This window comes from Betta splendens, chromosome 22 (genome assembly GCF_900634795.4).
Source record: "Betta splendens chromosome 22, fBetSpl5.4, whole genome shotgun sequence".
Classification (NCBI taxonomy): Eukaryota; Metazoa; Chordata; class Actinopteri; order Anabantiformes; family Osphronemidae; genus Betta; species Betta splendens.
In genome coordinates, this window is record NC_040900.2 from 9539557 (window position 1) to 9551824 (window position 12268).

The 12268-nt window shown below is 48.4% G+C and overlaps 1 protein-coding gene across 11 annotated transcripts in view; it reads right to left on the reverse strand.

Annotated features, from left to right (window-relative positions):
* slc4a11 (solute carrier family 4 member 11) overlaps positions 1–12268 on the reverse strand; it is a 59508-nt gene that overhangs the window by 8188 nt on the left and 39052 nt on the right. For all 11 annotated transcript variants that reach the window (XM_055505681.1, XM_029139113.3, XM_029139115.3 and 8 more), the window contains 9 exons: positions 10499–10580; positions 10092–10215; positions 6958–7167; positions 4840–4924; positions 3932–4057; positions 3216–3329; positions 2043–2175; positions 1531–1604; positions 236–464 (listed from right to left, as the gene is read on the reverse strand). In XM_055505681.1, the coding sequence (XP_055361656.1) occupies positions 236–464; positions 1531–1604; positions 2043–2175; positions 3216–3329; positions 3932–4057; positions 4840–4924; positions 6958–7167; positions 10092–10215; positions 10499–10580 (1177 nt within the window). The remainder of the gene's footprint in view (positions 1–235; positions 465–1530; positions 1605–2042; positions 2176–3215; positions 3330–3931; positions 4058–4839; positions 4925–6957; positions 7168–10091; positions 10216–10498; positions 10581–12268) is intronic.

Below are 12268 nucleotides of genomic sequence, written 5' to 3' on the forward strand. Positions count from 1 at the left end.
CAAGACAAGGACAATGGCTGCAATCCTGACACTGCTTAAGTACCTTGGTCCTGCCTTTTGCTTACACAATTTAATCCGTCTTTGAGGTTGATTTGATTACTGGGAGCAATCAGAAGTAGAATATTAAAGCTTATTAAATCACACGCTTCAACTGAAAACAGAGCTTTGTAAAAGCTTTCTGGAAAGTTCCTGCGAGCTCAAGCAGCGGTTTCAACTTCCCCAGTGGTCTCTCTACCTTCGTTTAAACTGGTAGAGGGTGTAGCCCATCCACAACGTGCCGAGCATCAGCAGGAGGCAGAGGACAGGTCTCTCTCGAGTGCAGTGGATGAAGGACTCGGGGAGGGAGTTGAGCACCAAGCCAGCCGCCACTTCACTTCGATTTCTTCCCAACATGTCTCCGCCCTCAGGGAGGCCCTCCATGCTCCGGTTGTCCAGCGTCGGGGGACGATAGTATTTCTGAAAGACTGAGCCACAGCCACAGTTTTCACATAGTCAAAGAGGAGATGTGGGAAAACCAAAGACGACTAGTGGACCCAGATGTAAGACTACGCATTGTGGTTAGTGATGTAGTGAGGTTTAGGTTAAAGTTCCATTTCTTAATTATTATTACCCATAGCTAATGTAAAGAGTGCTTCTTCCGGATCAGCATGATCAAATGACACGTGTGAGGATGACAGATCTGTCAACATCAGCTTGTTAAAGCTGCCGCTGTAGGCATCCTTCTGCTTAAAGGACTGCTGTGAATAAGTAACACGGGGAAAATGCTAATTCCGAGAAGTGTGCATGAAGAAGCGGGACCTCTGCAGGGGAGCTGGAGGAGAGAGGAGTTGATCAAAATGAGACAGACCTCAGCTGCGCGCAAGACGAAGGAGGGCACGGTCTTATAAGAGTTCCACAAAAGTAGAGATAATACAGTCGGAGCGGCACGTGGCTCCCTCCGCAGGCGTCTTCGTCAAATTAGGAGGAAGTTATGGAACAGGGGAGTGGATACACGCCCAAAACGCATTAATTCATATGACTGGAAAACATTTTGGATGAAGCGCGTCAACAAAATAGCAGCGGTTAATGTTATGGTGATGGCGCATGAGCTCAGAGCGTATCTTACAAATGGCTTGGGAAAATTGAACTACTGCAATCTCCAGAACAGGACGACGCTATCTAAATAAATTGCATTCTGCTGGCGTCATCTGGTTTGGCGCCGCTCCGCGACGAGGTGCAGTGGAGCTGGCGTACGGTCCACGGGGGCGGGATCGCTCGTTTAGTATGTATGAACCGCAGTCGCAAGCCGTCGGACTAATTAACGAGGAACCCGCTGAATTATGATCTCAAACAGGCTTTTTCTGTTACTGTAAAGAGACTTTTCATGAATTCCCACACGTGCTTGAGGCCGACGCTGAACTGGGACTCGTGGCAGATCTGGCAAAGGGTCCACGGCAGGAATTGGTCACGTTGGGGACAATGGGACGCTGAAGACGCAAGCCGCCGGCGGAGCTGGAGGAGAGACAGTCGTCGTGTGTGCGGGGAACTTACTTTTCACTGTGCCTTTCACTGCATCGACCACAAAGGCAATGGAAATAAACAGAGCAATGACCTCCTCAGTTGACCTGAAAACAGAAATATTACACAAGTCTATTAGAGGCGACACAGTCTAGGCTAAGCAAATGTAAGAATAAAGGCTTTTAAAGAACTGATTGCTGGTTGGGGACGCTGTCCTGTCCTGTCACCTCCTGTGATATTTCCCTTTGGGAGAAACGGAGCATGTGAAAGGGAAGTGTCTCAACTTTGTTGGCTAACGGGATGTGTTAAAAAAGGAGGCCAGAAGGCGAGATCTGAAACTCCGTCACACAGACTGGACTCTGCTGTCTCTAAACACAGAGCGACTTCTGGTGGGTGCCAGTAACTATGAGGCTAAACAACCAATTTGCAGCATATGTCCGTTTCACAGAGCGGCAACAGATTCAGCAAACTGGGCTGTGATGAAACAGAAATGAAGTGTAAATGTAAAAGTTGTGCGTGTGTGTGTGTGTGTGTGTGTGTGAGACCTTTTGAAGAGCTTCATGAGCAGGCTGACATTGAATATGCCCCCCAGTATGAGGAAGAGGCAGTTCCACAGTCCGATGCAGGCGTAGAACGCCGGGAAGTCCAGGTTGTAGTCGTCGCAGATTCCTCGGATCACTGAGAAGTCGCATGCGTGCACAAACACAGATCAGCCCTGGTCGTAAAACATCTGTCAAACCGCTGTGATTCTGCTCCTTGTGTTACTGCCAGCAGTAAACAGAGATCGCTCATGTGCAACTCATATGTATCTTTAAAGTCGTGTCCAACCCTGGTCCACAAGACCACAACCGTGCCTGTTGTACCACTACCTCCTGCTGATCACCTGAGTCAGGTGTGTTCAGCCAATAAGATGGAAAAACAGGCCCCTAAACAATTAAATGGACCAAAGTGCATATTTGAGAATGAGAACACAGGTGAACATTAAATCAGAAAACAAAAGCTGACTTAAAAAAAAAAAAGGACAAATTCATAGATTTCAATCAAAGACGTGTAACAGCTTGGTCATAATCTCGAGCAGATTTGTGTGCAGATGAGTTCCAGCTTCACAAACAGGCCATTGTTCTGCCGGAGACGTAGTATAATTATCTCCATGCGAACGCGCTGTTTCGGGCCCGATTCTGAAGCGTCCGCTTCAAAGAGCACCGCGCCACAGAACCCAGAGCGCGGCGCTGATATTAAAACCGCGCCCTGGCACCGGGGTCAGCGCGTTTCCTCGCCGCTGCCCGCTTCCGCAGCTTCCAGCCGTCAACATCGTTCAGATTCCAGCCGACAAAACACTGCTGTCGGGTAAAAAGCGTATAACAGTTTATGTACTGTTGTCTCTCTGGACTGAATATAAAGTTTACATGTTTGTGTGTGTGATGAGTGAGTTTCCTGACCCGTGGGCTTGTGAAACTAAGCATTACGTAACGCCAGAGAGGGGAAAAAAAAAAAAAAAAAAAAAGCTTTTCCCTCATTCCTGAAAAACATTTTTGGAGATATAAGCTTGTTGCTCAACTGAGCTAAATGCTCATCAGGTTCATACATGTGTGAGAGAAAGCTCCTGGCTGCTGTTCCACACAGCTGGGTGCCTCCCTTTCAGTTGTTTGACCCCCGGCCCGTCTCCTGAGTCGCTGTGTAAAGACTGGCGTGTTGCGTTTGAGAGCGGGGGGGCCTACCGCTGATGAAGATGGCGAGCGGGGCCGTGGTGAGAGGGATGACTAGGGGGGAGCCGGCAAACAGCGAGTAGATGACGCCGCCGATGCTCTGCCCGATGATGGTCTTCTTCACATCTGAGAGGACGACACACACAGAGGCCACTTAGGGAGATGCTGATGAACTAAGGGCACAAAGTGAAAGTGACTCATTTGAACGCCTCGTTAGCGGCAGTCTGCCCGCTTTGGTGTGGACGTTAATTAGAAACAAATAGGCAGCCTCGCTCCCGGTAACGATCCCCACTTTCATGCAGCGGCTCCGGGAGAATGTCAGCGGGCGGTGGCGGCCTTTGTTCTGCACGCGCTCACTGGTAGCCTGGCTACGCGTTGGCACGGCAGAGTCCTTCAGGAGACACCTACCTGGGGACGAACTGTGAAAGCCCACGGTGACTGGGTTAAAATGCACCACAGGCCGCTTCCTACAAGTTATCCTTCTGCCTTAAATCATTAAAAACTTGGAATGCTACAAGTTAGTGGGCACTAGAAACACTCACACTTAGTGTCCCTGAATGCCCCACCAGAGCTAAAGATCACAGACTGGTGTCGTGCCTTTTAGTACAGTCAGTAGGAGGTGGCTGGTTTCAGAACAGCATTACTGTGGGTACACACTGTTTTTTGTTTTATAGATTCCTCTCTGAGCTTTACATAAACACAATGTCCTCATTCAGCAGCGCTCATACCGATCTCGCCGCGCGTGCTCTCGTCGTTGAGGGAGCCGAAAGCGATGGCGGGGAGCAGGATGGCGATGTAGAGGAAGATGGCTGTGGTCATGTACTTCAGCAGGGTTTTATTACTGCCAACTACACCTGAGGGGAGACAAACACAAACACGAGTCACACTCACCTCCTAATGAAGCGAAGGAGGCTCAAAATGACTAAAACGTTCATCATTCGTTGCCTCAACGCGGGAACATCCAACCAGCAACAGTACAGCTATTAAAAGGAGGCCGTTCAACAAGACAAGGAAGTGCACTTTTATTCGAATGACGATGAAAATAAATGAATCTGCCCCTTTAATTGGGCTCTAATGAGATCATAATGATTTTGGTCCTGTGACCTTATCAGATCATCATTAACTGATGACACGAACAAGATGGAAATATCGGAATGATGCCACAGTCCAGTGTTTGTGGTTGTCAGGACTGGAACAGAGCAGCAAAGCATCTGCTCGGAATAATTTGATTTAATCACTCATTGTAAAACACATACAACAATCTCTATGACAATGAATAAGATTTTTGTCTTTTGAGACACTAACACCTGACATTAAAGGTCAAATCATATGTGCACAATCACTGGAGAGGGGAAGGAAACCTTTTCCAGAGTTTGTCGATAAAGATTATCATTTGTTCAGCCGGCTGGAATTGCACTGGGACTGTATAGGGCAGTGTCCCCGTCTCATGACCTAGAAAATCCCAATCACGCTGGACATATGGAGCAGTAAGACACTGGTGGGAGTCTGACACAGACGCAGCACAGATGCACATCAGGTAAAAGGTGACAGACAAATGAGGAGCTGCCAGAGGCGACTCAGTGTGGCATAATAAGGGAGATGATTCACTTTCACTACAGGTCCAGGTTCAGCCTACCATCTGTGAAGTCAGAGGGGTAGAAAGGCAGTCTGCGGCAGAAGTCCTCATAAATCCCCCGACCGGCTTTGAAGAAATCTTTACACTGTGAACAGAAGGGAGAAGGTGAGATTTCCAACAAGGACAGAGGGTTTCCTTGATGCGCGGCAGCTGAAAATATGATGAATTTCACACACTGGAAAGAAAAGTGACAGCAGCAGCAGCAGCAGGCAGAGACGTGACCGGGTGCAGCCTCCACAGCACCGCCACTGCAGGTGTTACACTTAGCTCACCTACAGCTAATGAGCACCACCGCTAGGTTCCTTTGTGTCATCGTGTCCTCTGCTCGTAAATAGACGAGATCTCTGGTTTAAGTGAAGTCAGTTAAAAGCACGTAGGTAGTGTTGTAAAGTTTCCAACTTTGCTCCAAGGCACGTCGCTGTTTTAGTTTGACCCCTCCAAAAATAAAATATCAACTGCGTGAAAGAGCCCAAGGGCCACACCGGATTCTGACTGGTCTGATTTAGAGAATTAAGAAAAGGTAGTGGCTCTGGAAGAACTTATTAAAGAATCCATGTGTCCTCAGAATGATCAAGAATGACAGAAAGCTGACAGCAACAGGGCCGAACGGAGGCTTTGGTGTATTTTTAGAGAAGTCGGGAGGAGGACGCTGGGAAGGGGCCACGAGATTCACACAGAGGACAGGAAGTGCTTCTTAAAAAACACGGGCTTAAAGCAGATCGGCAGTAAACGTGCAGTCCCGGCTGAGCTTATTAAGGAAATTATCCAATTACCAGTGGTTCATTCTCTTGCTGAACACAGAACGGCGACGAGGGAGGGACACGTGAGCAGGAAATGCACCGAGAAAATCATCCCTGCTTCATTTGTCATTTTAAAATGTTTTGACAGCTTGTGGCAGAACAAAGCAATTTACTCCAACGTAAACAACAAGGAAACAAACACAATCAGCATTTTCTTTTTCAGGATAGTTTTATGAAGCCACATACGCTTGTTCAACCCAGACTGTTCATCCATTAAATCCCTATACATCGTTGACTCATTTATTATTGCAAGGAGGCCTGAGTGTGTGTGTGTGTGTGTGTGTGTGTGTGTGTGTGTGTGTGTGTGTGTGTGTGTGTGTGTGTGTGTGTGTGTGTGTGTGTGTGTGTGTGCGGGGCCTGATCGCCAGCTTTTGGCTCAGGTTCGATAAACAAACGTCTCCGAGAGGAATTACTGTCCACCTGTTTGCCATTCGTGGTGAGCAGTCGATGGTGAGGCAACGGGAAGGGAAACATAAAAACACAGTAACGCTTTGGTCTTGATTCTTGGAGTCTGTGAATGCTGCGCTCTGCTCTTTCAGGTGGCGTCAATTTTAAACCTCGAAGAAGCTTGAGAAGGATGCACGGGGTGGTCTCTCTCTCTCTCTCTCTCTGCCTCGTTCCTTTCTCCTGATTCTACCTGCCCTCCTTTCCAGCTTCCATCTCTTCTTCCCCCTTTTCCGCATCTGTCTTTTACTATACATCTCTGTCCCTGAGTGGCAGCGAGCCTTTCAAACGCCAGCATAAACACCTTAAAAAAAGCTAAAAAACACAAGGGGATATGTCTGGGAGCCCTGGCCTGTCAGCAGCAACATTAAGGGTAGACGCTGGTCCGTGGCACTGAGCAGAGTCCCTCTGCAGGCATGTGTTAATGTGTGTGTGTGTGTGTGTGTGCGCGTGTGTGCGTGTGTGCGTGTGTGCGTGTGTGCGTGTGTGTGTGTAGCTAAGGGGTGGAGAGTCCTGACAGGACTGTGAGAGATGTAAGGTCATTTACCCACTGAGGAGGCCTGGCAGGAGTTGATGCTGATTGATTAGGGGGGAGAGAGAAGACAAGAGAGTCAGGCCAGTCGAGTGAAGAGAGGAGAAGGAGGGAAACGGGTGTTAAAGGGAAGAAAGAGATGAAGGAAAGTTTTGTTTCTTTGAAAGGTTGAAATGCTCAGATGGACGCAGTTAATTTTATTTCACTGTACTGAAATGAGATGAGGAAGAAAAAGGGGAAGAGTGAGGATGTGAAGCAGTGAGGATGACATAATGCTGCCTTGTAATGAGCCCAGTCACGTTGGGGCTCTCCCACATGCTGTATTAAACGCGTGCTGCCCACCTTGAGGGGCTTTTGGCTGCGAGGGTCCGTCTCCTCCTTCCCCAGGGCCGTGGGCTGCTGGTTGACCGCCGTTAGCTGCTGCCTCTGGAACACCAGCGCCTCCTTAAACTCCTCCTGCGTCTTGGTCTCCAGCAGCTTCTGCCTGAAGGAGATGTCAGAGAAGAGGGTGGCGAACGTCCGGCCCAGCTCCATCGCCGTCTTGGTGCTTTTCTGCGAAGGAGCACGTGGGAAATGTTAGCGCACCTGCAGCAGCATGTTGCAAATCATGCTGCCACAAAGTGCAACAGAGTGATGGTATTGTTGCGATGCCAGGCAAGGCCTGTTAGACAGGTGGTGATGATGCCAACCATATCCAGGCTCAGCGCGAACAGCAGCAGCTGCAGCAAACAGAACGAATAAAGCCTTTAAGCTTCCTCACAGTGGTTACTGAAATTCAAGCAAAGCTGAACGAGTTGGGAGAATGGATCTTGATTAATCTGACGGCACAGCATCTCCCACCTTCAGTCACACTGCAAGTCTGAGAGGAAGCCTCAGAAGGGATAAGACATCAAATATCTCCATGATGAGTATGAAATAATCCCCAACTACAGTCACAATGAACAACTGTTTCCTTTAGTGAGCGCCAGTCATTAGAATATATCCACTGGGAACATTGAATGCCAGTGAAGTTCAGTGCTAATCTACACTGTACAGGATGAATGAAACCTGCTGGTGGCACTGCAGGGGAAGTCGGGGGCTCTTTAGATTCAGTAGGCTTCCGCCTCTGGGGAGCACAAAAGCCTGTGCAAAATTACACGGTCCATTCTGGACCTAGTGGCCGTCAGACAGAACGATTTTGCCGTCTGTAGCCTCCTAAGTCTGCTAATGCATTTCTGTCCTCTGTGGGGGACATGGGTCGCTCTCCTGCATTTCAATAACCATGGAGCCTACAGTGTTGAGAAATGTAGCCCTTTGTAAAGGACACGTTGGCCTTTCCTGCCTTACATCATTTGTAGGGTGTCCAATACATCAGAGGTCCGGCTTTAAATAAAAAACAGATCAAGAGGGTTTTGGCACTAAAAAACAAACAAAAAATACAAAACAGAAAAGATGGGGAAAAAACATACTGTACAATTCCAATATTTATTAAATATCAGCAAATCATATAGAATAAACTGAATATCATAGAGTAGGCATGTTATGAGGTAAATGTCAATATGATCTGAAATTATTAAGTCTAAAAATACTTACAAACTAGAGAGATGAGTAAAACCGTAAGAGAAAAAAATACATGTAGCACAAAGTCTGAGTATATAAAGTGTCTTATTTGTTAGAAATCTACTGGAAATTCACTTTTTCAATAGAGGAGCTACTTAAGGTGTGAAGGTTGCGAGTTTGATTAACCAAGACCGAGGACTCAGAGGTCAGAGCCTCCACCAAAGAAAAGAGCTAAACCACTGTCTCAGTATGTCTCACTGAAGGTGTTGATGGGACTGGGATTCAATCCAACACTAGAGTACTTGAACAAAGCATCTTTGAGGAAAGTTCACGTTTGTTTAGCGGATTCACTTCGGATGAAGAAAAAAGGGTAAAGCTGCCATAAAGCTCTACCAAAGGTAAGTGATGTAAACAGCCCAGCCCTCCACACCACACTACATACATATACCAGCAGAAGGATCTCCCATTATCATTATCATTATTCCCCTTCAAAGATTTTCTCTTGTAGAAGCAGTCACCATCAAGGATAATTGAGATATAATGGTGCCTTGTGTTTACTTGGGGCTCAGATTAGTTTCTGAGAATGCCATTAGTGGTTGCGATTGCTGCCTTGAAGGCGGGCGAGAAGGGCACTGGAAGCACCGAGGGGCGGCCACCACACTGACGGCTCACGAGGGAAAAATAAGGCCGACACCCAGCGCGGTTCGGTTAGTAGAGGGATTACTGACAGCCAGGATCACCTAAAAACCGGCGGTTGCACAGTTTGACGGTGCATTGGTGATCGTGGTCAAACCTGTGGGACGACAACCAGATCCAGGTCTGAAGACAGGGGAGGCTAACCGTGCATGTACGCGTGCACGCGAGAAGCAGAAGCGACGACGGGAGGGTTGAGTGGTCGGATGGGAAGTGGAGGGAAGGGCTATTACGGGGTGTGGGGCACTCTCCGTCGGCCGCAGCGAGCTCTTCACAGCTGAAGAAAACAGCAATCCTGCTCACAACACTGACCCCAGAGGTCCCGCCAACAGGACACTCATGCCCACACAAGACACTGAGAGGCTCTTGGGCATAATTCAGTTGAGCCGACGTTTGGCAGGGTGAAGTCATTGTAGAGAGGCAGCATTTCAGGGTGTTTACAGATATTTTAGCAGGCTGGAAAATAGATGAAAATCAGCTGCTTCAGATCTGACTTACAGGAAGCTAAAAAAAACAACACTGTCACTATCAGACCATCCACACCGAGTCCAGGAGCACAACAAGTGATCCATGAAGTCAGAAAAGAGAAGAGGAAAACACCAGCATGTCACCCCAGTAAAGGTCAGTGATGATGACTCCAGCGCCCAGTCAACACTGGGTACAAATGGAGGTCATTCTGGTTTGAGCTCAAACCTCTTGGGAGATGGTTCCATGGTCTGATAAATCCATAGTTGAACTGTTGGGCGGACTGTGTCAGTATGCTGACTCTCTGCTCTCTATAAGAGCAGCGGGGGAACATCAGGTCATCTGTCTGTGAGCTCAAACCCAAATGTAACCCCCCAGGCTTTATGCTTAGTAGACTCGTTACAGTCACTGCTGAGGGTCTGGAGAAGGCGCACACCTGATGGCGGAGCAGACTGTGAGCAACATGCTACAGTACATAACTGCCTGGGAACAAGTTCTGGCAGCGGACATGTCTGCAGATCCCACAGGAACGGAAACGACCACTCGTTCGTGTGCCAGAACAAATAAATGAACGACAACCAGCATCTTGTTCGTTTCTAAACAGCACAACTTGTGCGACACTGGCTTCAAAGTTGTTGCTTACGTAAGTGTATCCCAGTTCAGATGTCTTACGAGTCTAAACCCATTTTCTCCACCGACCGATCTGAGTCAAAGACCACTGTGGTCACCGAAGAGACAAAGCCCACAGGTGATTTCCTCCCTGTGGGGGCGGCAGTTACCATTTTGAGTGGGGCCAGTATCAGGATGACGTAGCGGACCTCGCAGCAGTTCTCCCCCCAGTTCTGCGGCCTCTCCAGACGGGAGATGCACACGTGTCGCCTCTGGAGATGCTTCACGTTGCAGCTGGAGCAGAGAGGGAGAAGGATGTGAGCAGGAGCGCCCTTCATTTCCATACATGACCCTCTTCCTCGGCTGCTACGGTTAGACAGCAGCCAGTTGCAGGGCTGCTCAGAGGGTTTTTATTTTATTATGGGCCGAGATGAACAAACACATTACTCTCCTGCAATCCAGTACAATCCATTGGAATTCAAGACAGCAGCTCTGTCACAAAGTGCCGGAGTGAATAACATTAAGAGGTGTTAACAGGACCGTGGCTCCACCATTAAACAGACACACACACACTTACAGGATGCAGAGCCAGGACTGCTGGTACTGGACCCCGGTGGCCGTGGCTGTCACCCCCTGAATCGTCTCTGAGAGCAGGTGGACTGTGGGGTAAAGGTCAAAAGGTCAAACACAGCTGAGATGGATGAGATGGACAGGCTAATGTGCAGAATAACCACATTTACTGTACAGGCGTCTCTGGTTTGTACACATTTCAAAATAAAACCCTGATTCCTTCAGCCCGACGCCTGAGCTGCTGCACAGAAATCTGGTGACTTATCCGCCGTGCCAAGCCTCTCGATGTGATGTCTACATCAGAAGCGTCTAACGAGCTGGCCTTCTGTTTTGGACGCGCTGCGAGCAAACACCACACCACCACAAGCTAATAACGATGTCCATCCAACGCTTATGGTAGCAGGTTTCAAAAAAATGCATGTCATTATGCTGCCTCGTTTCCAGTACAAATCACTAAACACAGGCATGTAGGGGCACAGACAGCCTGTTGCCTGCTAATAAGGGGAATATCCCCATCGACTCCTCTTGCTGAGAGAGAGGAACAGCAGCGTTTGGGGGATATTCTTTAGTGGCCTGACTATCCCCAACCCTTCAAGCAGATTTTGCGTGCTTTGGTGTGTTTGGTCTGTCTTCTTTTGAATCATCAGCTCTGAGCAGGGGTGGAAATGTTTTGCATCATAAGCAGTGGGGAAGATCATTTCCATATCATTCTGATTTTCTCTGCCAGTGGTTCCTCTCTTTCTTTCTGTCCGTCTTTGTCTTTTTCTCTCCATCACTCTCCTTTTCTCTCCCATCTCATCAATAAAGTATCCTCCATTCATGCCAGAAAATGATGGGCGTCTCCATGACAACAGTATCACAGTGCTCAAGGAGGGAGAGAGCTAGGAAGAGAGAATAACAGAGAAGGGGGGCAAAGGAGACGAAGAAATATGAGGAAGAGAGAGAGTATGTGGATGAGAGCGAGAGGGGCAGAAAGGAAGAAAATCAGCCAGTAGAGGAAAAAAAAGGGGACAAAGACGAGAAGAAACAAGGGAGACAGAGACAAAAAAGGAAAAACAAGGAGATGACATGTAGAGGCAGAGAGAATGAAACTGAGGAGGAAAATGCAAGCAATAGGAAGAGTCAGAGGGACCATAATGAAAAAAAATCATACATAAAAAAAGGACGTGACAAACGAAGAGGAAAACCAGACAAAAGGGGAAGAGAGAGAGAGAGCAAGAGCGAGCGAGAGCAAGAGAGAGAGAGCAGAGACGGGAAAGTGAAGGAGATGGACTAGGATTCAATTCAATTATTAGCAGTGAGTCTGACAGCCATGTTATAATCAGAAACCTTCCCAATTTCTGATTGACGTCAGCAGAGAGCGGAAGGGGTGGTGGGGGGTGGGGGGGCGAAAGAGACATGCAAACAGCAGAAAAGACTGATTGAAAGATAACATGAGGGGAGAGGGTGGACGAGGAGGAAGGACGCCGGGGTGACACTGGCGCAGGAAGCTGGAGGCCGCGTGTCCATACCAGCAGACTAGCGCTCCGCAGGGGGCCGCTAGCAGCGCAGCGCAGCCGCGCGGTCACCAAGGCTGCCTTCGCTAAATGTGAGAGACTGCTCGACGGCCGGGGCACAGCGTGAACGCCGGACGGCTCACAGGTGGAAAACAAACACCAGGCGCTGCGACCGAATGACTCAGCCTGGAGTACAAGTACCTTCAAGCTAATTAGGATTCATCTGTAACACTGGACCCATTGAAAGTTTCCCCTTGGAAAACGAGGAAACCAGTTACATT